This window comes from Exophiala spinifera, assembly GCF_000836115.1.
Source record: "Exophiala spinifera strain CBS 89968 unplaced genomic scaffold supercont1.5, whole genome shotgun sequence".
Taxonomy (NCBI): Eukaryota; Fungi; Ascomycota; class Eurotiomycetes; order Chaetothyriales; family Herpotrichiellaceae; genus Exophiala; species Exophiala spinifera.
In genome coordinates, this window is record NW_015622517.1 from 1,522,418 (window position 1) to 1,545,309 (window position 22,892).

General features: G+C 52.9%; 9 protein-coding genes across 9 annotated transcripts; 4 read left to right on the plus strand and 5 right to left on the minus strand.

Annotated features, from left to right (window-relative positions):
- Window positions 1-914: 914 nt before the first annotated feature.
- Window positions 915-2,297, minus strand: PV08_07101 (uncharacterized protein; the record flags this gene model as incomplete). Its single annotated transcript, XM_016381433.1, has 3 exons — window positions 915-978; window positions 1,031-2,129; window positions 2,183-2,297. 3 exons carry the CDS (start codon window positions 2,295-2,297, stop codon window positions 915-917), a joined length of 1,278 nt encoding a protein of 425 aa, XP_016234535.1.
- A 2,706-nt stretch (window positions 2,298-5,003) lies between these two features.
- Window positions 5,004-5,640, minus strand: PV08_07102 (uncharacterized protein; the record flags this gene model as incomplete). The annotated part of the gene is made up of 2 exons (XM_016381434.1): window positions 5,004-5,389; window positions 5,499-5,640. 2 exons carry the CDS (start codon window positions 5,638-5,640, stop codon window positions 5,004-5,006), a joined length of 528 nt encoding a protein of 175 aa, XP_016234536.1.
- Window positions 5,641-7,072: 1,432 nt separating this feature from the next.
- Window positions 7,073-8,251, plus strand: PV08_07103 (uncharacterized protein; the record flags this gene model as incomplete). The annotated part of the gene is made up of 1 exon (XM_016381435.1): window positions 7,073-8,251. The coding sequence occupies one exon, from the start codon at window positions 7,073-7,075 to the stop codon at window positions 8,249-8,251; it is 1,179 nt and encodes a 392-aa protein (XP_016234537.1).
- A 1,989-nt stretch (window positions 8,252-10,240) lies between these two features.
- On the plus strand, window positions 10,241-11,519 carry PV08_07104 (mannose-1-phosphate guanyltransferase; the record flags this gene model as incomplete). Its single annotated transcript, XM_016381436.1, has 4 exons — window positions 10,241-10,247; window positions 10,307-10,316; window positions 10,379-11,298; window positions 11,362-11,519. The coding sequence occupies 4 exons, from the start codon at window positions 10,241-10,243 to the stop codon at window positions 11,517-11,519; spliced, it is 1,095 nt and encodes a 364-aa protein (XP_016234538.1).
- A 1,138-nt stretch (window positions 11,520-12,657) lies between these two features.
- PV08_07105 (uncharacterized protein) lies at window positions 12,658-13,873 on the plus strand (the record flags this gene model as incomplete). Its single annotated transcript, XM_016381437.1, has 2 exons — window positions 12,658-12,729; window positions 12,791-13,873. 2 exons carry the CDS (start codon window positions 12,658-12,660, stop codon window positions 13,871-13,873), a joined length of 1,155 nt encoding a protein of 384 aa, XP_016234539.1.
- An 818-nt stretch (window positions 13,874-14,691) lies between these two features.
- PV08_07106 (uncharacterized protein) lies at window positions 14,692-15,897 on the minus strand (the record flags this gene model as incomplete). The annotated part of the gene is made up of 1 exon (XM_016381438.1): window positions 14,692-15,897. The coding sequence occupies one exon, from the start codon at window positions 15,895-15,897 to the stop codon at window positions 14,692-14,694; it is 1,206 nt and encodes a 401-aa protein (XP_016234540.1).
- An 842-nt stretch (window positions 15,898-16,739) lies between these two features.
- PV08_07107 (uncharacterized protein) lies at window positions 16,740-18,157 on the minus strand (the record flags this gene model as incomplete). Its single annotated transcript, XM_016381439.1, has 4 exons — window positions 16,740-16,912; window positions 16,970-17,858; window positions 17,909-18,015; window positions 18,064-18,157. 4 exons carry the CDS (start codon window positions 18,155-18,157, stop codon window positions 16,740-16,742), a joined length of 1,263 nt encoding a protein of 420 aa, XP_016234541.1.
- Window positions 18,158-19,230: 1,073 nt separating this feature from the next.
- On the minus strand, window positions 19,231-20,759 carry PV08_07108 (uncharacterized protein; the record flags this gene model as incomplete). Its single annotated transcript, XM_016381440.1, has 4 exons — window positions 19,231-19,732; window positions 19,783-20,078; window positions 20,152-20,631; window positions 20,688-20,759. The coding sequence occupies 4 exons, from the start codon at window positions 20,757-20,759 to the stop codon at window positions 19,231-19,233; spliced, it is 1,350 nt and encodes a 449-aa protein (XP_016234542.1).
- A 586-nt stretch (window positions 20,760-21,345) lies between these two features.
- Window positions 21,346-22,515, plus strand: PV08_07109 (uncharacterized protein; the record flags this gene model as incomplete). The annotated part of the gene is made up of 1 exon (XM_016381441.1): window positions 21,346-22,515. The coding sequence occupies one exon, from the start codon at window positions 21,346-21,348 to the stop codon at window positions 22,513-22,515; it is 1,170 nt and encodes a 389-aa protein (XP_016234543.1).
- Between the last annotated feature and the right edge of the window lie 377 nt (window positions 22,516-22,892).

Genomic DNA, 22,892 nt, shown 5'->3' on the forward strand with positions numbered 1-22,892 from the left:
CCCTCGCACTGACAATTCGTCTTCGACATGACAGCAGGTGGGAACCGGTGATGATGGATACTCAGGGCATAGTTGAGTGAAGCTGAAGAGTATAAAGGAGGATGGATTGACGGAGAACAGCCTAGCAATGTCGAAGAAGATGCAGGAGACAAAAACGAAGATTGACATCCCAGCACAATGATGTCACTGTACGCTTTCCGCAACAAGCAATCATCTGTGGACTGGGTGTTGGCAGGGAGAATCCAGACTGTGGTGGTCTACTCACCAGTTCACCGGACTCCCACCCCTTCTGTTTGATCCATGTTTACTCCTACGTTTAGAAGAAAAAGTGAATCAAGAACTTAATTGCTTCTCCTTCTGTGGTTGTAGCGTATCTCTCGCAGTACTTCCTCATATCTTATCTAAGAGTGGTTGGAAACTTTTGTTCAGGACCTCTTATCGAACATCTTTTTTATTTCGAGGTAATAACAGTAGTTCGAGCGCTCTCCGGCTGTGCGCTCTGTCTTTCGCTGTTAACTGTACAAGAAGATTCCTTCTTCATGCTTTGCTGTCCGTCAGAGCGCATCGTGTCTCGGCCATGTGCTTGATTTGCAACTGCACCAGAATACAGTTCCCCGATTCTGAGAATTGTGGATAATCTTACACTGTGTGATCCCTTTTTGTTGTTCGTACATACCAGTTCATTCTAGCCACTGACTCGCTCCTCCAGGCAGAACGACGTTGGGCTCTTCGTTGATCATACTCTCTGTGTCACCGACTTGTTTTCGCTCTGAAACTTCTCGACTTCGTGATCGCGAGCGCATCGCGGCAATACGCCCGTTGGTCATACCGGATAAGGTTGAGTTTCTCGCCCTGACCGATCCGTTCAGCGTCAATCCTTGAGGCCCGCTGTTGCCCCTCATGACTGCTGATTGTTATTGTAGAGGTTCCGAGGAGGACGAAAGACGGTTGAGGTGGAGGTAGACATCCGTGCCGTATCTGAGCATCGTCAGCTTCAAAAGAACACAGAAAACAAAGCCGGTCCACTTACCCCTCCATGGAAATCAACTTCAAATCCCCTCCAAAGTATCGTGCATACAGGCGCGAGATAGGCAGCCCATATCCGAACCCAGCCATCGGGGCCTTGAAGTCACTAGCATTAAAGCCCGGATCTAGTTCGGGCGTGGTGTCGACGGTAGTATACATGTAGGTCCAGACCAGCGGAATAGCCGATCGGGGAATGCCACCTCCTTCATCGCTGATTTTGATGGTGATATCTTCCTTGCCTTCCGCAACAATGACCTTGGTTACCGGAAACTCCTCCTTGTCGGCACCATGGGTTTCGACGACCGCTCGCAAAGAGTTCTTGAGCGTTTCGAACAGCATGTGTGATAGATGGCCAGGGACGTACATGAAATTGAGGTTAGGATTGCAAAACAACTGCACCTTGGGTGCATCAAATAGTCCGTAGTGGTCTTCGCACACAAATCGAGCATTCTCAATCGCCTCTTCCGCAAGCTCTTTGACATTGGTCTTGGTGCATATTATGCCGACATAGTTGGGATGTCTATGTGTCTGCTGTTCTGTCAAGGCAATGTGTTGGCCGATCAGCATCCGGATTCCGATGCGTGACATGTAGAAGCGATCGAGGAATGATTGTATGGACGAGTCGATTTGCGTACGCTGCTGCTTTCTCTTCCACTCGTTGATACCTTGGGCGACCGTTGTGACTACCGGGTCGTGCCTACGTTTGATCAAATCGAGCGTGCGAGCGAACTTGCGATTGTATTCTGCGAGCCCAGGAGGCCACTCCTGTCCATCATCTGTGGCGGCATAATATCTTCGAGAGTTTAATGAGCTCTTCCCGTTGCCATTGTCATCGTACCGCAGGCTAGGATTTCGAGTCGTGACGGAAAGTCTATTGCTCGCTTTTTTCGGAGGGTTGAGGAGACGATTGCGCGTGTCTGCGTCTAATTCCGGCCGTGGCATAGTGGTGATCTCTTCGAATGATTGGGCGTACCAGTTTCGGACCTTTTGTATTGATGACATGTCATTGAGACCATCTGGTAGCCGGTCCAACTCTTCAACGCGGTGTGCAAGCCGAACGGGAAGCTCTTCGGAGAGAAACTGAGAAGCTCGGAAGAGGGTGCCTTGTAGACACAATTAGTCAAAGGAGCTCAAAAAGTTAGGTAGCGTGACCTACCAGTCGAGGGTTTCTCGCCAAACTGCACCATCTGTCGAAGACTGACGCTGGTGGGTGGGAAGCTGGCATAATGAGAGATTGTTGACATCAGCTTTTCAGATGGCTTCCACGACATCTCGGGAAAGTTTTAGGCCTTGCGGCCTGACAACTTGAAGGGGACAATTCGAGATGGAGCGAAGCGTTGTGGTGGTGACTCAAAAACACGAGTCGAGAATGCCAGAGCGTGCGAGTCCGATGTTCTCCGAATCTGGATCTCGAGACCTCAAGCCGAGGTGCAGACGGCGGTGTGGTCGATGCTCGCATACACAGCACCCGAGCGTGCAAGACGAAAAGGAATCACAGAAGAAGGCGGAGAGCAACAGAGGGAAAGAACGAAGGCACGCGGAGGAGACTGCGAAGGAACGAGGCACAGATGACTCGTATGAGCAACGGCGTGAGTATTGACGATTGTCCCTTGCTCTGTTCTCGGCCTGTGGGGGAAGGAGGGAGGGCAAGAGAGCGAAAGGCTTCGCTAAGACCCGCGCTGAAGAGAAACCCACTTACCTCAGGCCTGCACTTTGACAGGCACATGATTATGGAGCTGCTAGGCCTTTGAGCTAGAGTCTCCTGTGGTCCGAGGCTTCTCTCGCCTCGCCTGACTACCTCCCTCGCCAGTACTCCGTACAGACTCCGGAGTCGCGGCCTTCTGGCCTCAGGCTCGTTCTGGGTGCTTCAAATACTCTGCCGTTCTCCGTAAACCCATCGGAATCCATCATTTGCTTCCCTGTACCGAGCAAAACGCCAGTATCACGCCAGTCTTTGTTGCCTCTGGACCTTTCTTATACCCTTATGTTTCTTTCGCTCGCGATGCGTCATGGACCACGATACAGGCGCTAGTGATGGATTGCTCGACCATTATCGGTGTCCCAAGAGATTTCCGTGCTGAAGAGCTCTCACTTCCGCTGATAAGTCCGTGGCTTCCCGCATTCAGCCTTGCCAGTCCGGAATTTTTCGGCCAGGGCTGAGGGAGGCATGCCGACATTCTCCCTCCCTCGTGTGATTCTCGGCTGTCCATGGCAAACAAGCATCGGCACATCAGTTGTGGAGGCCCCATTGTGCTGGACGTGTGAACAGAGTCGTGGACAGCTCGGTTCATTTGATCAGACTGAGTCGTGAAAAGCCTTGGAGTCATCCCCAAAGCTCTCTGCGCGTGTATGCGGATGGAATGACATTCATGAGAACGCTGCGCATTTCCACAGACTATTGCACGACACGGAACTCTGTGCCAGGATGGGACCGTGGATGAAGATCCTTTGCTCGACTCGTGAACAGTCTTGCTGCTCGCTCAAATGACGCCATTTGTCTTTCCTTTGGTGATGCTCATCTCCTTGTGAGTCTAGGACTGTCGTGTCTTCTGGCGGGCAGACTAATGCAATACCATGGCGTTTGGTTCAAGCCATGGACGGGACGAAGCCAATTGTCATGACCCAAGAAGGAAACATCCACTGAGTGCACCTCATTGGCATTTTGGACTTGCGCAAGGGTGGATTTGGCTTCAAGGGCAACCAGGCTGCCAGCCTCGTCAAAATGCGCCTGTCATTGTTCGGTGTTGAGCCGAGTTGAGAATGTGCTAGACGAAGGGACGGTGCTGTTATAGACGATAACGAGAAGGGCTGACATGCTTCACCGACCACAGAGATAAGATTCATTGATCATATTGTCCATGCATCTCAATCAAGGTGAAGATTACAGCTTGTCTCAAGAACAGAAGACATCGGTCGTGGGTTTGGCTCTCCCCCCTCCCTCTCTTTCTCGCTCCTCCAATGCAGGTACATTGCGCATCCTTTGATCCTCTCACCTGGCGCCTTCTCATTACTTTGTCCATTTCCACCCTCCCTCGACCTTGACCTTACGTCCTCTTCAATGCTTCCTCCAATCTCACAACTCTTCACTATCACGCACACCATATCATCCGCGTGGGTCCAGCCTTCTGTCTGTCTCCGCAGGCGGGTCCTCGTCCTTTGGTGCAAGATCCACCCAATCGAGTGGTCCAAAATGAAACGCCTCTCATATCAAGTGCTCTCCTGCTACAGGCAAATCATCCCTTTCCTCCCGCAACAAACCCAATCGGCAAAGTGGTCCTAAACCAGAGGATATCGATATCACATCCCCTTATTTGAGAGTAGAGTCCGCTCCACTTGAGTCGATATATCTTCTGATCTGACAAGCGAAAAGGAACTGTGATAGATATATCGATCACCTAGCTGGGTAATTATGGCTAGTATTGTTAATGACTGTGCCAGGATCACTTGCTACTTTCTGGTGGCATAATGTCATATTCTTGGTCAGCTATCGATATTGATAACTGTTTCAAATCTGTTTATGGTGTAGCGTAACCAGGTAGGTAACTTTCTTTGGATCCAGGCCGAACGAAGCAAAGCCAAATCCAAGCCTAACCCTGGCATTTGAAGAACCTGATTGATATTTCCCGGAGGGCTGAGACCAGAAAACGCATTTCACAATATTCTGCTTTGGTCTCTCTCTTCCCGCCATAAACCACGACGGGGCGTTAATGTGTAAACCTCGATCAAGGGATCTCGGCACGATTCAATTTTGCGCCGTCACCACCGAGACCACTAGTAGATGAGTCCCTCCAGCGGCGAACCACTAGAAGACTCCTTCATCCTTTTGGGTAAACCACCTTCGTGTCCTGTACAATCAATTCGTCCTTACACAAACGTTCACCCACACCGGTGTGGATGTTTATTTGGATTTGTAGTTCGTCATGTGTCAATGTTTTGATCCTGTTTCCCTTGGCCTTGGAGAGACGGAGTCGGGTTTTCTAGAATAGAACCTCGCCGCTACCTTCCATGTCTCCGCCCCAGAGATTCCCGGCTTTTCGGGCCTTGGCCTTGTCTCTGCGCTTCCTCTCTGCCTCGGCGGCACGATGCAGCTCAAAGACCTCGTCGGCGTTGCCCTGCTCCCATCCCGCCGGCGGCTCGTCGTCCTTGTCCAGGTCAACTTCGCCCAGCAAGAGCACGTTCTCGCCTCGGACGAGGTAGGTGCCGCGCGCAACATCGCAGTAGAGGTTCCTCGGTTTGGGCTGCTCAGTCGTGGTGACGAAGTAACGTTCGTTCGTGTTCGTGAGGACAAGGTTGGCGAACTGATCCCATGAGCGCAGGATGCCGGAGAGCTTGCGTCCGTCTCGAAGAACGAGCATGAGCTTTTCTGTGACGTAAAGCAAACATCAATATAAGGGTTAGGAAAATGGGGAACAGGACGCATGATAGGCATAGAAGTGGTGCAAGGACACCAGTTATTCAGGGTAAGAGCGTACTGTCTGTAAGATCGAGCAGCTGCGCCGCAGTCGTGAACATTTGCGGGGGCAGCTGAGGAGGGCCTTGTGGTGGTCCTGATAGCGATGGTCCTCGCCGTGGCGAGCCCGGAGTAGGGGCATCTTTCAGACTGAGCTTCTCCATCCTGCGCAACTGATGCAGTGGTCGCGTTATGGAGGCGGTGGAAGTACGTGGGTGTGTGCCAGAGGCAGGGGAGAATTTATCGGTTCGTCGTGCGAATGCGCGTAGTGTCAAGTTGGGGCAAGGGTCCGGATTGATATCGAGGAGCTTCAACCATTGCAGTCTCCAGTATGACTAGGACAGCCAAATGAAAGTCTATTGCTGCCAGTCTCTCTAGAGAAGCTGGAGTTGGATGGCGTTGGTAAATGTTGCAATGTGATGGAGACTGGCAATGGGCGAATGAGTATGCAAATCGGGGAAGGTGAGGCGGAGATCTCAAATAGGTAAGTCTGGCGAATCCAGATTCCAAGCAGGTTGCAATGCAGGCTGTTGACCCCCGGGCGGTGGCCGTGTTACTTGATCATTGTTACATAGGTAGGCTGTTCTCGTCCAGCTGTAGGCATGTTTTCCTCAGCTGGGACTCGGAACTTGCACTCATAGTGTCCAGGGCGTGTGCTTCAACACCATCTCATTCTCGTATCTGTACGAGGAGAGACAAGTAGGGAGGCCCGAGGTACGGAGTACGGAGGACTGGATCCCGAGTGCTTCGGAGGCGCCCAGGGGGATTTCTGAGAAGTGCGCGGATAGTTTCTCCATCCCTACAGAGGCTACAGGAGGTGCTTTGCTCGTACTCCTCGTACTCCTCGTACTCCGTACGGAGGTAGTCAATCTCGGAAAGTCTGGGTCAGATGACGCCGCTCTCCATCTCCCTCAAGCCGAACTGGGCTCACTAGGCCCTCCCAACAAGTTATACCAATCACAGCTCAGGCTATTACTCTCCTGGGGATGGTTCATGGCACCCAGAGCCGGGCACTCGGGGCCGTTGGACTGGGCTTGTGAGGCTTGTACCTGCTGCACAAGTTTTCTGGGGAGAACCAGCAGCTTCAACCAATCCCAATGTCCCAACCCTTTATGTTTTTTTCGCTGCCTATCCAAACGCATCCATTGACGTTTAGGAAGTGAAATCAATCCTCATTTCCTCCTCGCTGGCCTCTTCAATGCTCTCTCTGCCCTCTCACCACCCCTTGTTTGCGCCACAGCCCACACTTTGTCGATCCGTTAGACTGGCCATTGGCGACCTGGCGCCTAGGGAATTGCCAACCTGGCCTTTGTGAAGCTCTCGTGCTCGACATCTTAGCGCTCGGCCGAAAGTTGAAGCTAATGGAAAAAGTACAAGTTACTGCCTTCATCCGCCACATCCGTCTATAAGGGGTAGTCTTGACCGACTTTTGCTTCAATCCATTATCTCCATTTTCTCGGTTCTCAGTCACTCACTCGTGGCAGCCACTCTCCGGGTAGAGCTCTGAAAGCCGAGTCAGACCATCAAACGCGCCGGGGCTTGTTTCTCTGGATCAAAACCATCGAAATTCTCTCCTGGGCCACAACAACGGTACATATGACCCGAATGATCGTTCTCGCAGGTGCACCAGAGTCGAACAAGCTTGATTGGAACGAGAAACTTTCCCTGCCAAATTCCATGCACATTGAAACCGCCACTGCGACTACAACCAGCTCACCACCTTCGCCTTCGTCGAAAGCCTTTGGTGCGCAATGGAGACAGATCACTACTCAGAGGCTTCAAATGCGCCCAATTCTGCCGAAATTAAACATTGATGCGAGGTCACCGCCGGAGGAATTTGAGCGTCGTGGTGCCGACTTCTTCAGCGCGGATGAACATGCCGGCTCTCAAACACCGGGCAGCGACGAGAGCTGTGACGAGTCCCAACCATCCGGGAGCTCGAGTGAGGCCACTTCAGAAGCGCTGTCGGAGTACTACGAGCATTCGTTCGCGATTCATGAAGCCATTCCTTCGTCACAACTATCCGCCTTTTCAAGCTACACGCCCGGCACGCCAACCTACGAAAGCAGTGACGAGATGTTTCCCCAGACCCCCGGAGGCGGCATCATCCGGACGCCATCACAAAGACGATTGAGCCAGGCGCCTCGGCCGAAGCACCTGAGCGATCTGGATGACATTCCCAATGCGCGTTATCTGACGTCAATCGAGCCGCAGACCATGACGGTGAACCTGATCGTGGGCATTTTGTCAATCTCGCCTGCCCGAACCGTGATCACGGGGGCAAAGTACGGCAGACCGCGCGAGACAGAACTGGTGGAGCTGGTGGTGGGTGATGAGACCAAAACCGGCTTTTGCATCAGCATGTGGCTACCTCGGGAAATGCACGTCAACTGGAAAGACGGTGCCAAAGCCACTCCTGAAGGGTCGCGGAGTGTTCTGCGAAGATCGTTGCGATTCATGAGACCGCGCGACGTGGTCTTGTTGCAGAACGTGGCCCTGAGTTCGTTCCGCGGAAAGGTGCACGGGCAGAGCCTCAAAGGCGACGTGACCAAGATCGACCTGTTGTTCCGCAAGAAAGTCGACGACGACGACATCAGCGGCATCTACACCTTGTCCAACCTGAGGACGGCCAAAGATCCCCAAGTCCTGAAGGTCAAGCGAGTCAAAGATTGGATGATGGACTTTGTGGGCGATGGAGGCGACCAACCGCGTGCTTCAAAGGGCCGGCGGAGAGGGAGGAACGACTATGGTTTTCTTCCTGATGATACCCCTTGAGCGATGTTGACAACCATTTTCTTCTTCTTTTTTGGCAGCTTTTGGGTGGGATTTTTAGGATATCACAACCTCTTGGACAGGCAGAGCGGCAAGAATCCAGCGCAGTCAGTGGGGGTGTAATACCATCGGCTCAGCGAGAGACGAGCAACCTTCGGACGCGGCCGGGGTTACTGCGTAGGAGGAGAGCTCAGAGAAGGGATGCTTGCAGCTAGCACCAACGGCCCCCTATTTTGTTTGTATTTGTAGTTGGCATCGATTGACGAGATATGACAGCGATTGAATGGCCAGTGCTTCGTGACAAGTCACAACGGACCACAGATCAAAATGTAGTAATAATAACAATTGCATCAACTTCAGATGACATAACTTTCAAAAAAGACCGGTGACAAGCTTGACATGTTTTCCCGGGGGGAGGAGTGGCTTTTGCAATTTGCGGCTTTTTGCTTGTGGGTGTTCCTTTATTTGGAGGGGCAAATTAGTGGTACGAGTAATAGGGGGGAAGACAACAAATGGCTCGTTCAAGGGCATGGGATATCGGGAAACGAGTGCTCTCAGCAGCCTAAGAGTAGGGGTGCTCAGAGTTATTATTACAAGTATGGTGGCTGTGTAGCCCGTTCGCCCACAAGGTGCCCATGTGATCGATCAGCGGCAAGCCAATGGTCGTTGCTGAGCCTTCAATTTGGACAGCCTAGACAATTGGTCCCAGCAGAGTACGAATACAGGCGTCGAGAAATTCTAAATCCCATTATCAAAGCCACGCGAGAAGCGCGCGCCCTGAAAAAGCCCGGCTCGTGGATGCTCTAGGTTCGGCGTGGGCGTCAGACCTCAACTTCCCAGCAGCCTCATTGCGCTCCCCCGGATGCATGCCCGGAGACTAAGAAGACATTATTGCTTGAGGACTCGCACAGCACTTGGTTGGCGGTAACTTGTACAGTAAGTTTACTAGCTACATAGGTCCAACGGATAAACCAGCAGTGTACCTCCGTATCTTGCAATTAATAAATGGTTCTGCGGCTGATCGAAGTTCGGAATCCACCTCCTTGAGATCCTGAGGATTCAGCACAGATGGAACGCCACCTTTCCCTATTGGCAATCTCAGAAGGACAGGCTGGCGGCCCGCCACTAGAGACTTCTTTTGACAGCCGGCGTGCACTTGCGGGCTGATCGATAGAAAGGAGAAAGGCTGGAGAAGTGTCGAAATGTGCAGGACAAGAGCCATGCGACGGTGGCAGTGACCCTGACCCTCGCGTGGAACTTACATTATTGTAGGAACATGCGGAGATTTCATTGCTTCAGCATACAACAATAATATCCCCCTTGTCTGACAGTCTATAGAGACGAGACACGATATCCATGCGGTGACTCGGTGAGGACATCTGGTGACACCTGGTGACACCTAGTGACCACTGACCACTGAACTCTGACCTGGACTTTTGCAGTGGGTGTGACCACTGACTGGGACTCTGGCGCCCGTGAAGAACCGTCTGGCTGAGCCCAGTGTAACTGTGTATGAGCGTCGAGGAGGAAGAGAGCAAACTGTGTGACTTTTCTAAATCAAGGTACCAGTTCAATAATCTTCCGCCATACGGAGGACCTTGGGTTACTCCCTACGGTCTCGGCCCTGCTCGCTATCGATAAATTAAGCTTGTCGGAGCTGAGGGCCCATTATTATGTACCTAGGGGGTACTAAACTTTTTTGAACACTGTGGCTCGACTTGAAGCCTTCAAGGGTTGTAAAAGTGACACTGGCACTGCACACCACCTGCTCCATACTGAGGCCTATATCACACCTGGCATTCTTCCATCCCATCTGCCGCTGCCTCTTCTTTCCTTTTGCTCTTTGACCTGCCTGAACATCACCATTTCCACACAAAGGGTAGTTCTTCAACACTACTACTACACGCTCGCTTTCTACCATTCACCGGGGCTGCTCCGCTTTGTCTTCTTTCGCTCGTTCACCACTTAACAAGACCAGCACCTCGCGCAAACATGAAGGGTATGTCAATCCTAAATCAACGTCGCCCTGCGTGCAAGCCCATACTAACATCACCACAGCCCTCATTCTGTATGTGCCCACCGCTACCCTCGAAAGAGGCCAGCGAGACACCGCTACTAACCTGCTCCCAGAGTCGGTGGCTTCGGCACCAGACTGCGACCTCTCACCCTCACCCTTCCCAAACCCCTTGTCGAATTCGCGAACCGACCCATGATTCTGCACCAAGTTGAAGCACTCGCCGCTGCCGGAGTCACGGATATTGTCCTGGCGGTTAACTATCGTCCAGAAGTCATGACGGGTGCCCTGAAGAAATACGAAGAACTGTACAACGTCAAGATCACATTCTCTGTCGAGACCGAGCCTCTGGGCACAGCCGGTCCCTTGAAACTGGCCGAAAAGATCCTCGGAAAGGACGACACGCCGTTCTTCGTCCTGAACTCGGACGTCATCTGCGAATACCCCTTCAAGCAACTAGCCGAGTTCCACAACTCGCACGGCGACGAGGGCACCATTGTCGTGACCAAGGTCGAAGAGCCTAGCAAATACGGTGTCATCGTCCACAAGCCCAACCACCCCTCGCGCATCGACCGCTTCGTCGAGAAGCCCGTCGAGTTCGTGGGCAACCGGATCAACGCCGGCATCTACATCCTCAACCCTTCGGTCCTGAAGAGAATCGAACTTCGACCGACGTCCATCGAGCAAGAAACATTCCCCGCAATTTGCAAGGATAACCAGCTGCACTCGTTTGACCTGGAAGGCTTCTGGATGGACGTCGGCCAGCCCAAGGATTTCTTGAGCGGCACATGCCTGTACCTCTCTTCTCTGGCCAAGAACAACCCCAAGGCGCTCGTGTCGAACAACGAGCCGTACGTCTTCGGTGGCAATGTCATGGTCGACCCGACGGCCAAGATTGGCAAGGGCTGCCGCATTGGCCCGAACGTGGTCATTGGGCCTGGCTGTGTCATCGGTGACGGTGCCAGACTACAGAGATGCGTACTGCTCGAGGATTCCAAGGTCAAAGATCATGCCTGGGTCAAGTCAACCATTGTCGGTGAGTTATCCTATTTCGTTATTAGCGGGAGTGTTGCAGCGACTGATTTCATTTCGTTAACAGGCTGGAGATCGACCGTCGGCCGCTGGGCTCGTCTGGAGAACGTCACTGTTCTAGGTGATGATGTGTCGATTGGCGACGAGATCTACGTCAACGGTGGCAGCGTGTTGCCTCACAAGAGCATCAAAGCAAACGTCGAGGTGCCTTCGATCATCATGTAAACGCAAGCCATGATGGGGAGAAAGGTAATAATGTGACGCTTTGAGACATTGTCACAACACACAACAACCCCAGTCTGAACGGAAGACTGGACGGAACATGGCATCATCGATTCTCACAGCTCGAGAGGGCTGAAAGCTCGGAGTTCTTCTAGGAGTTATTTTAGATACAAGTGTACTACTACTGCGCGGAGGTGGCTCTAGAAAAAGTTGCCTAGTAATTCTTAAGAATTTGTATTCGGTAATGACTACATGGTGACGATAGAACGACGATATTTATCATATCAATGAGACTGTATATTCTCTTTGCTTACTCAGTACATAGTTCCTTTCCCTCATGCGGTCTCCCTTTTCGTACGGCCACCCACCTTGCTGAAGATTGTCGGGACCTTCACACTGAGAATAGCCGTTTAATTTTCTGTCAGAGTCGGTGGCTGACAGGCTCCTTAGTTACGAGTGCAGATACTCCTTGTTTTACGTAGGACGGGGATGTCTGAGCGATTTGCGCTGGCTATAGTCTACATAGGTATATGGAATAACCAGGAGAGAACTTCGACACCAAGCACCGGTCAGTGTTGTAGTCGGAAACAGGTATCTCCGGTCCCGACGACATACATACCGGAGTCAATCTCAGAGACGGCTGTCCATCTAGACCTCAGTTTCGCCCGGCGAACCCTTGTTCGTCGGCCCTTGCCCCTCCGCGGTTTGCAAGCAAACAGTCTGAGCAACACCTGATGGTTCTCTGCCCTGAGCCCAGACCGTTTGATTGTCCCCGGAGAGAGCTTGTCTTGAAGTTGCACAAAACGTCAACCGTCCGCGAACTTGCTGCCGCCCGGAAAATACCAGAACAACAGAAGTGGAGGACAGGTATACCAAACAACCTGTCTCTCTGGCCTTGGCCCATGCTGCCTACTGGACATCGATGATGTTCCTAGGATTCGTTGTCGACGTCTTCCTGAGCCCAAACTATCTGTAAGGTAACGCAGAGCACAACCTTGCGCTGCTCATCAGCAGGCAAGATGGCTATCGACGTCAGCTTCTCAGAGAGACTGAGTCACATTATGCAATTGTATGGTTCAGACGGCCCTGTGCACGGCTCAAATTGACCGTCAGCAGGACGAACGCTCTTACTCTGCAGGGCATGTCTGTCGATGCAGCCCGTAATGAAGCCAGAAATCTCGAAGAGGAGATCCGTGGCAAGGCCAGCTCTACGGTAAGGCCCGACCTCAACCACGCATGGGCGAGATCCTCCTAAATGTGCTGACAAATACCAGACAGAGTACCAAGGGAGACTCCAGCGAGCACTCGACACACTGCTATTGCCGATAGACTCGACACCACAGGAAACCCAGGAAAGTCAGCCACCCACCAATGTCGAGATTCTCAACCACGAGGGCCCGACCTTTGGCAAGTATCGCTACGCCACCTTCCATGCCGACGGCCAGTCGTCGACCATCTACAAAGCTGAGTCCATGGACCAGAGCGCTCCAGGACAGATTGTCGCGTTAAAGGTCACCAACATCGGCAGCTTGAATCCTCCACACAATCCCGAGAGAGAAAGCCGCCTTCTGGTCAAGGCGCGCCACGAGCACGTGGTGCCCCTGCTGGACACGCAGCGTGAGGCGCCCGGACGCTTCATCCTGGTGTTCCCTTTCCTCAGGCAGGACCTTGAAAACCTACTCCGGTCGGGACGGCTCGACCGGGGGCAGGCGAAGATGATCTTCGACGGACTGTTCCAAGCCCTGGAGCACGTCCACGGGCTGGGCATGGTCCACCGAGACGTGAAGCCGTCCAACATCATGCTCGCCTCGATGCAAGGGCCCGTGTATCTGATCGATTTTGGCATCGCGTGGACGGCCGAGGACGAGGATTGCGAGCCGGCGGATGCCAAAATCACAGACGTCGGCACCACGTGTTATCGACCGCCGGAGCTGCTGTTCGGATACCGCTCGTACGACACGTCGTTGGACATGTGGGCCGCAGGATGTGTCGTGGCGGAGATGATCAGGGATGGGGGTGGTGCGGGTGCTGTTGGAGGTTTACCGCTCTTCGACGCCGGACCCGTGGGCAGCGAACTCGGGCTCATCAGATCGATCTTCACCACGCTGGGCACGCCCGACAGCCGCACGTGGCCCTCCGCCAGGCTCTATCCTGACTGGGGCAAAATGAAATTCAAGGAGTACCCGGCCAGAGACTGGAGGGAGATCCTACCCGGGGCGACCCCCCGGTCGATCGATTTTGTGCGCAGGACCGTGTGCTACGAGCCGACTGAAAGACTGACCGCGAGTGAAGCGCTGAAACAAGGACTCGAGCGTGCAGACTTTGGGAAAAGCGTGAAAGATTCGAGCCAGGAATGAGCACGTCCGTCGGCCCGGTGGTCTCAGACGATCGGCGAATTCGATCAGGACACGAGCGTTTCCTCCTCTAACTCGTACGTACGACGGACGAGGCGCAGTCGGTAACAACCAATGAATGTTAAGAGCACACCGAGGGTAACCATTTTCCTTTTGAGAAAAGGCAACGTGACAAGTCAGTCCCTGAACATAACACGGCCGTGTGACTCCGGTGTCCTCCTACCAGAATCGTGTACATGGGGGCGGGGGAGGGGGGGGGGCGGTTAGGGGCATGGGTACACTCTTTGAAACACACTTTGGAGTGTGCCCAGACGGCTCCAAAATACTCATAGGATGGACGAGACCAAAATAAAAGTCGAGTTGTCGGGTCTCTTCTATTCCCCCATAAGAAGCGCCGCCACCATCGACCCCTGCGCAATGGGGCCCTGAGTTGGTTCCGTGGATCTCTGCTTCCTGCCACGGCCAGTGAGTTGGTGATACATATCAAAGAGGAGGGGGTTTTTCGAGAAATCCTGATCATATGTCATCACGAGGTCTATCGAAAGAGAAGTAAAAAATAGAAGTAAAGCCTTGTCATTCGACTGCCTCACGACAGACCGTGATAGTCTATCTCTAATCTAATATGCTGAGCGTATGAATAAGCCAGTCCTGCTAGCGCCCTCCGTCTTGGGCCTGGACTACCAACTCCATGCTTCGCTAAAAAACGCCGATGCTAATGATATATCGACCACGACCCAACGACACCATCACCGTCACCATCATCATTCATCCCCAGATCCTAGGTTCCCCGGCTTTGCCATGCCGTAGTCCTCCAAGCAGAATCAGTCATCGAACTTGAACGCTTTACCGCCACTTATATCGATGGCTCCGCCACGGTAGCTGCCGCGCTTCTTCTTGTTTTTCTCTTTGGTGAAGCCTTTGCCGCGAGTAACAGACAGATCCTTGTATGCACGATCCGCGTAGTCGTAACTTTGGTAGGCATTGCTGAGATAACTATCTCCGGTAGCTTGAGCAGAGAGTTGCGCCAACGGGGTGGGCCTCGCACCAACATGTTTTTTAGGCGTTTTCTCAAATACTGGTCTTGAGGCTGCGACCATGTTGTCTCCCATCACGGTATTAGATGAGTCGGACTTTTCGTCGTGTTCAGGACCTAGCTTTGCGCCATTGCCTGCCTCGCCGGCGGCTTCATCGTCACTGGAGTCACTGTCCGACTCTGATGACGATTCGCTCGAAGACGTTTGGGTAGCTGTGCTAGCTGGGACAACTTTTGCTCGTTTCACAGGGGGCTCGTCCTCCTCGGAGGAATCAGAATCGGAACTGGAAGACGATCCTGAGGAGCTCGAAGCCTCGGCCTTCCGCTTAAGAGTTTTCGTGCTGGCTGGCTTCACGGATTCCACAGAGGATTTGGGCTTGAGGCTGCTCACAGCAGATTTAGGCTGGGTAGCAACCTCGTCTTCATCACTCTCGATTGACGATTCAGAAGACGAAGACGATGATGCTGAAGTCGAGGCGGATAGCTTGAGGTTCTTGCCATTCTTCTTCTTCGCGCTGGCCGTCTTTTTGGGTATGTTGGATGAAGACGAGTCAGTACTGCTGCTGGTTTCGCTGCTGTCACTGTCGTCGTCGCTATCGTTGCTGATATCTGCATCACTATCACTGCTGATATCGACTTCGCTATCACTGTCGCTGCCGGAGTCGACGGAGCTGTCCGATGACGATGTGCTACCCGAGCTTTCGGATGATCCAGAATCCGCCTCACTGTCTTCTGATGATGTCGAGTTCTTGGTCGCTAAATCGCCAGTCACCGACAAGAAGCCTTGCTCCAAGACCGCCACTAGGTCACCGATCTTCTCGTCTTGGGCAGGGACCGGCCAGCCTGCGCTTTCCTGCAAGCGTTTCAGTTCCTTCTGGAAAGCCTTGTTCGTCGAGGCAAGTCCAAATTCGGTGAGATAATGTCCAACGACCCCAAGGACTTCGGCCCGAGGGACCGCGTTGCCCGTGGTGGCTTCCTTCTTTTTGACAGGCATGTTGGTGTTCAAGCGCGGATTGGAGTTGCGGGAAGGAAGAGAGTAGAGGTGGCAGCTGACTTGAGTAGCCGACGATGCAGATGACAGCGGATCTAGGAGGTCGTAGATTGGAGGAGGGAGAAGGTACGATGCTTGGGCGGCGTTGGGGAGTGCTACACCGTAAGATACAAGTGAGGTGAAGCAAATCTGCCAAATGTTGTACGAGCATGCGACAGAGGGAGCGAGGAAAAAAAAATATTTGGATCTGCGGAGAGGGAGAGCGAGCGATTGGCTCCTGCCCTGCCGAGAGAGTTAGTGGGGTCAAAAGCAGGTTCGTAGCGTTATTTAGGCGTTAATGAGGAAGGGGCCGAGGGCAGCCCACGAGTCCCTGGGACCGGTGGATTGTGCGCAGTCGCTTGTCTGACTAAGCCATCTCGAGGAAGCTTGTGGCCGGCCAGCTACACAAGGTAGCGAAGCATGTGCGCACAGTTTGAGTGCGTTGCTGGGTACAGGTACAGCGACAGGTGCATTCACATAGCACTTCGAGACAGTCTCTACATAAGGTACAGAAGCGCCCGCGATGTTATTCACAGCCCGGTGGGGCAATAGATCGTTGATGATGCTGGCATCGAGCGCCTCTTGCAAATGAAGCCCCGGCCGAACGGGCCTTCGTCCTCTCGTCTATGAGCACGAACGGGCAAACACGTTGATATCTCGTCTCATAGGAGGACCTTCTCACAAGCAGAACGTGATGACTAGCAGTCCCAGACGCACGGGTCTTCCAATGGTGTATGTTTGCCTTTGCGCATCTGCAAGCTAAGCCGATCAGAAATAGTAACCTGTTCCGCAGCTGAGCAGTTGATCTAGAATGTCTCATCCTCAATATTGGCGGTGGCGCGCACCACGCTAGGGCTGGCGGCGCCAACATCAAGTGCCTCCGTCTCGAGCTCGCGGGAGAAGTCGATCTCTTCCTCTTCGAAGTCCATCCCAGCTCGGGTAAGGATGTCATCCACGATACGTTGAGAGGCTTCCTTGGCTAGATGGAACTGGTCAGCAGAGGGGTACATTTAGACTGAGATACGGACATGCACACCTGGCGTCTTTAGGAGTCGGTTCTGAGGAATATGAAACTGCATGGTCTTGGGGGGACTCTGGCCAAAGTCGATTTCGTCGTCCAGATCATCGTCATCACTGTCCCATATGCCTTGAGTACGTGTGGGGGCGCTTAGCTTCTCTCCCTTGTGCTTTGCAGGACTCAGAACACTGACTCCCGGAATCCGGGTCTTGCGTTCTGGGGACGAGAATATTTCTGGATGTAGTTCAGGTGGTGCAACTGGACTAGATGACAGTGTTGGATCAACACTTGTGTTCTGTCTTCCTGTCGCGAACAGTCGTGTTGTGGACTTGTGGTGGATATCGGTATACCGGCTGGCGGTCATGGGCGTTGCTTGCAAACGATAAGTCCGGTCTAACACATGATGGAGCACCGGGTCGGTCTTTTTCCGAGTGGTCGAAGGGCGAGGTATAGAAGTTGGCTGTGGGGGGAGATATGGAGAGGATTCTGGGGTGCGCGCGATAGCATCAATCGGAAAGACTGGTCTTCCAGGGGTTTCGGGCATTGCGCCGTGGGTCAATGAAGTTGCATCGACTGTTGTGTTATTGATCTCTCGACGGAGCGCTTCGTAGGGAGAAGGATAGTCGGCAAAGTTGGCCTGCTGTGGCCGTGGTGGCCGTGGCGTGCTGTGAGATGGCGACATGGTCAAGTTGGACAGATCAAGATCTTGTATCGAGTCCGTCGAGATATGCTGCGCAGCAGGTGTCTCGTACGATTCCGACGTTTCCAGCGTCGTATGTGTTGTGGCATTGGACTCTTCCGTGACTGTGTTGTCTGTTATCTCGTCCGTCGTCTCTAACTGTGACGGTCGCTCCTCGTATCCCGAGAGGGAGACATTGGCGCTGGACTCAAAGAATTGCTTCCAGAACTGCGATTTCTCAGTGTCTTGTTCCCCAGCCTCCATGTTAGGAGCCTTACTCTCGACCCTTCCCAAACATCCTTCGAATGGACGGCATATTGTTCGACGATAGGCAGGATACTCGATGTGACGATGCGGTGGGCACGGCTGAAATTGTGATCAATCTCTGAGAAAATTAGTCCGGCTTACGACATTTGACGTAGAGGTTACATACCTTGCAATGTGAGCGTGATGGATTGCTCGAGTTTTTCGAGCTCTTCAGTGAGGGTGAGTGCCCGCGGCTGCGCTGCAGAACTGATGCGCGACATGTTTACCTAACAAGCATTCGACAATGCCTCGAACTCTACAGACATGACGGGCGTGTTTCGGTCGGCGTAATCGCGACGCGTCTCCCTGTTGCCCCGCGGAATGTCCTGCCGCTTTTGCTTACCCCACAAACAGGGCTTGCCCTATATCTTCGGGAAGTGTCATGTAGATATGAGCGACCTACCAAAAAACGACGCGGAGGGCTTCAGTGTTTTCTCTCTTTAGACTTCACCACGAAGTACACTCAGTCGCTCCGGTTTCGAGCCTATATGGCTATCATGTCCGGCTTGTTGAGGTTGGAACTCGACCTGAAGCCGCTCGACGACGCCGAGAAGAAGATGATGCCCGCGCTTACCGGCAGTGGAGGATACGTAATAGACTAGCGAAAGACGACACGCCACAATGCTCCCAACCTGAAGGGCTTCAGCGTGGGTTGACCCGTTTGTAAGAGTTGAGGAAGCTGGCCAATGTTGGCACAATAGCTTTCACCTTATGTATCGCTCCAGGTACCAGTTCCCTCCCGAACAAATTACTCGACATGCCTCTACGTACACCCGCAAGAAAGTGGTTGGGTTGGAATTCTTGCGTGATTGGAAGAGGTTGAACCCCAGAGAATTTGAATACATTGTCAACTATCCAAAGGAGGTTGCCCAGCAGACAGCGGCTCCGTCGGAACAGGACCAGTGTGAAAATTCAAAATCGATATGAGTGATTGGCAGGATACAAGCATGCTTGACCCCTTCGAGCCTCCTTGCAATAGCCAGTTATTTATTTCCTGCCCGACACAGGGTTAAGCTCAGGGAAAGCGAACCAAAGCGCTTTGCGCAAGTATCAGGAGGGAGGAAAGCGAGGAAACCTCTACCGACACAGCACATATGGATGAATCTGCTGTCAAACAAGCCAGCCACGCAACTCCTCCTCCGTTGAGCACGTTGCCGCAGCAGCATCTATGTGCTTGGGGTTGACTCGGCTCGTTCAAGACATTACCGCAGCTCTATGCGCTTCAAGGATGAATCCTGGCGCATAATCAGCCCCTGCTCACCTGGCGGTTGGCTACAGGCTGAAGAAAACTTGACTAATTGGTCCACACTTCTTCAAGATCGGATATTATGGCTTTGGCGGCTCGAAAGGGATTTGTGATGGTGATGAGCAATTTCCTGATCTGAGCTCTTTGCTCCGGCAATTTGGCTCGCGCTCCAGCAATTCGGAGCGGAAGAAGAAAAACTATGCTGCTCAGGTTGGTATGGTGAAGAGCAAGCGTGGAGAGATGTAGGATTGTGCGGACGTGCTGCTGAATGTCGGAAGAAGGGAGAGACGGTGTGGTCACCTCTGCGTGACGCCAGATATCGGAATAGTCGTAGATGCCTGAATGATATATGGAAATGGCAGAATAATACACAGCAGAGAGGAAATTGTGGCCATCTGCAGCATGCTCAGCATACCATTCTCGTGCCGTGTTACTCCAAGCCGTCAATTCTGTCTTCAATGCAGCGCCTTGCTCAGCGAAAGCACGAAGCTGGTCCACATCAACTTCGCAGGCACCGTCGATCTCTCTCGGCAGAATGAATCTCATTGCCCTGTTCATCTTTAGCGAATCTCCTAAGATTCGTTACGGTTAGGTCCCTACCGAATACAGAGATCCGCCACCGTGATCATAATGTCCAGAAGGCTCTCCAGAGGCGTCCAATCTTTCGCATATGTCCCCGACCATACCGTCAGTGTTAAAGACTTCCAAGGAGGCGTTGTCAGGAACGATTCCTCAACGAACAGCATCGATCGAGCAACCTCGAAGATCCGGGCTTCAAGGTAGAATTCTCTGCCAGGCCCCCAGGAGCAACCCTCAGGGGTCAGCAGTTGCAGCAGCCGCGAAGTCCCATATATCATGTGGCGAATCCATCCGTCGCCGGTACTCTCGTACATCAGCTATTCGCAGTCAATCAGCATTTGCCCCCATAGCTGCCTGTCTCCCTTGGAGACCATTCGCGGCGAGACTGACCTCGAATAAGCCTAAGAACAAAGTGCTCCACGACAGACCGACAATGGCATGTCTACTTCCCGCGGCACACTCGATTTCGGATTGCAGAGCAGTCACGGCGTCTCGATAATTGACGAGCGCGTCTCTGCGCGTGCAGGTCGCCGGACGCCATCGAGACACCTGCAGCGCGCCAATGGCAGAGATCACATTCAACAAACTCTGGTTGCCTTCTAGAACCGAGCGGACGGCGGGAAATGAAGACTGAGGTCGGCCGGTGAAGCTGTTCCTCTCCAAGAACTTGTCGAAGAATTCCACCACGTACAGAGACTGCTTGTCGACCGCGACTGGTCGAGCCAACGCCCATATCACCTGCTGTTGCGGTGCTGGGCTATTTGGCGGTTTGGCGTGCTTAGTCGTCACCTTGATCGTGTTGTCTTGTGTGGGCGGCGAGCAGACCTTGCCTCGACGAGTACAGTTGCCGCAGGGCACTTCGCCCGAACACTATACGCCAATCCGATGATGAGAGGGTGTCATAGTCTCAACGGACACGCCCTTACCTTGAGATGACTGCTTGAGCACTGTACACAGCGTGAGCGACGCTTTCTCAGATCAAATGGTCCAACCGTCATTTGCGGGCTGCGGCTGGTCCGGCGTATCTTGGTGCTCAAGCTTTGCGCGTCTCGTTCTCAAAGGCCCTCATTTCGCATTTATACCTGGAACAGGAATCCTTCGCGCGAGACATTGACTTGCGGTGCAATTTAAGAGAGTTTTCTGTGCGTCACATCGAGTATCGAGCTGGCATCTTGGTTTCTTCATGGGCCCAGCGTTGTGGAGGGGAATGATTGGGGCCCGGGCTAGTGAAAGCGTTGTTCAGCCTTGTGAGTCAGCTGCAGGGGGCGCGCTAAACCACAATAGGTTGTGATCGCGCGAAGTGGAGCAATGCTATACTTTGCACTCCATAGCCACATCGGATATTGGGCATGGTGAGCCTCATTCATACTTGATGTCCGTGAGTGCGTGGTGGCGGTAGTGGTCACGGCGGAGGGACACTATGATGATGAAAAGGCCGACTGCTGTCTATATAAAGCAAAGGACCTCGTCGACTTGTGCTGTTAAAAGTTCCATGCTTGCAACACACTACTCTTCATCGCTTTGTCTATCAGGAGTTTTCAGTCAGCAATAGCACGCCAAAATCTATCTGTCGGAAGAATGATCATGGTCTCGTTCATTCAAGCAGTAACTGCTGTCTCGATTCTTGTTAAAGCATGCCTCGCTGCCAACACTGCTATTCAGATCTTCAACGGACCTTACGGTGTGGGCACGGCCACCGCTGAGCTCATCAACACCAAATTGCTCGACCCATACGCACCCACCAAACAAGATCGGCGACTCATGGTCTCTGCCTTTTATCCTGTGGCCGAGATAGCGGATTGCCAGCACACTAACATCTCCTATATGCCAGCAGGGACCGCCGCCGTCTATGACCAGGAATACGGCGCAGCTGGGCTGCCCAATGGGACATTTGAAGCCTTACATTTGGCGCTGTGCGGGAACACATTGTCTCAAAACCCCCCGAAGAACAAATACCCTCTCGCCATCTTTTCGCCAGGGTTGGGGTTTTCTCGACTGATCTACAGTAGCTTCGCGGCATCATTGGCAGCCCTGGGCTACGTCGTTGTGACGGTAGATCACCCGTATGACGCTGACGTCGTTGAATTTCCCAACGGCGACCTGGTAATGGCTGCAAATATCAACGACTCCGACGTTAGCCAACTCGACACAGCGGTGGCAGTTCGAACCAAAGACCTTTCGTTCGTTATGGACCAAATGCGGAATCGGACGGTTACGAGATCCCTTCTGCAGAAGGTGTATGGAAAAATGAACCCATCCCAGACATTTGTCTTCGGCCACTCAATCGGAGGAGCAGCAGCGGCTGAGACCATGTTGCAAGATCATCGGCCTCTTGCGGGAGTCAATCTCGATGGGACTTTGTTTGGTCAGGTTGTCTCCGAGGGTCTTGACAAACCATTCATGTTTTTCGAGCACGACGGAAAGAACCAGTCCACAGAAGCTACCTGGGCCAGCATATGGACGCACCTGAACAGCTCAAAGGCTCAGATGACGGTTGTGGGCAGTCAACATGGGACATTTACGGACTTTCCGATCATCGTCGACACCCTCGGGTTACGCGCGCTGATACCTTCTCAAGAGCTCACACCGTTGATTGGCAGCGTCAAGGGCGAACGCATCCTTACCATTGTGACGACTTACGTGAATGCGTTCTTTCAGTTCGTCTTGGGACATCCTCCGGCACCACTGCTGCAGCAGGCTAGCCCTAAATTCCCGGACGTGGTTGTAGCAAATTCGACATTGACGAAAAGATGATGGCGAGGGCAGGGGAAGGTGGACATCGAGTTGACTCGGGTGAAGGCAGTTTTGCAACCGACTGTACATGATGAGCGCGCTCCGTTGAAACTAGTTTAGGCCCCCAGAACTGCGCAAATGGCCACATACTTCTCTCTGATTTTGCGTTCATTCCCACTGTTTGTTTACGAAGCCGAAATCGGTAATTGTCCGCCCTGTACAACCCTTAGCCTGATCCTCTCACTAGTCTACTCTCAACACTCTCTTATTAATCTCGATTCCTGTAGTGGTATCTCGGCAGACATAATCGACCCGTTAAATAAGGCGTGCTAACCTCTAACCGATGAGTAGCCGTCCGCTGGCTGTGCACATCATTCAAACCCCGTGGCTAATGCGCC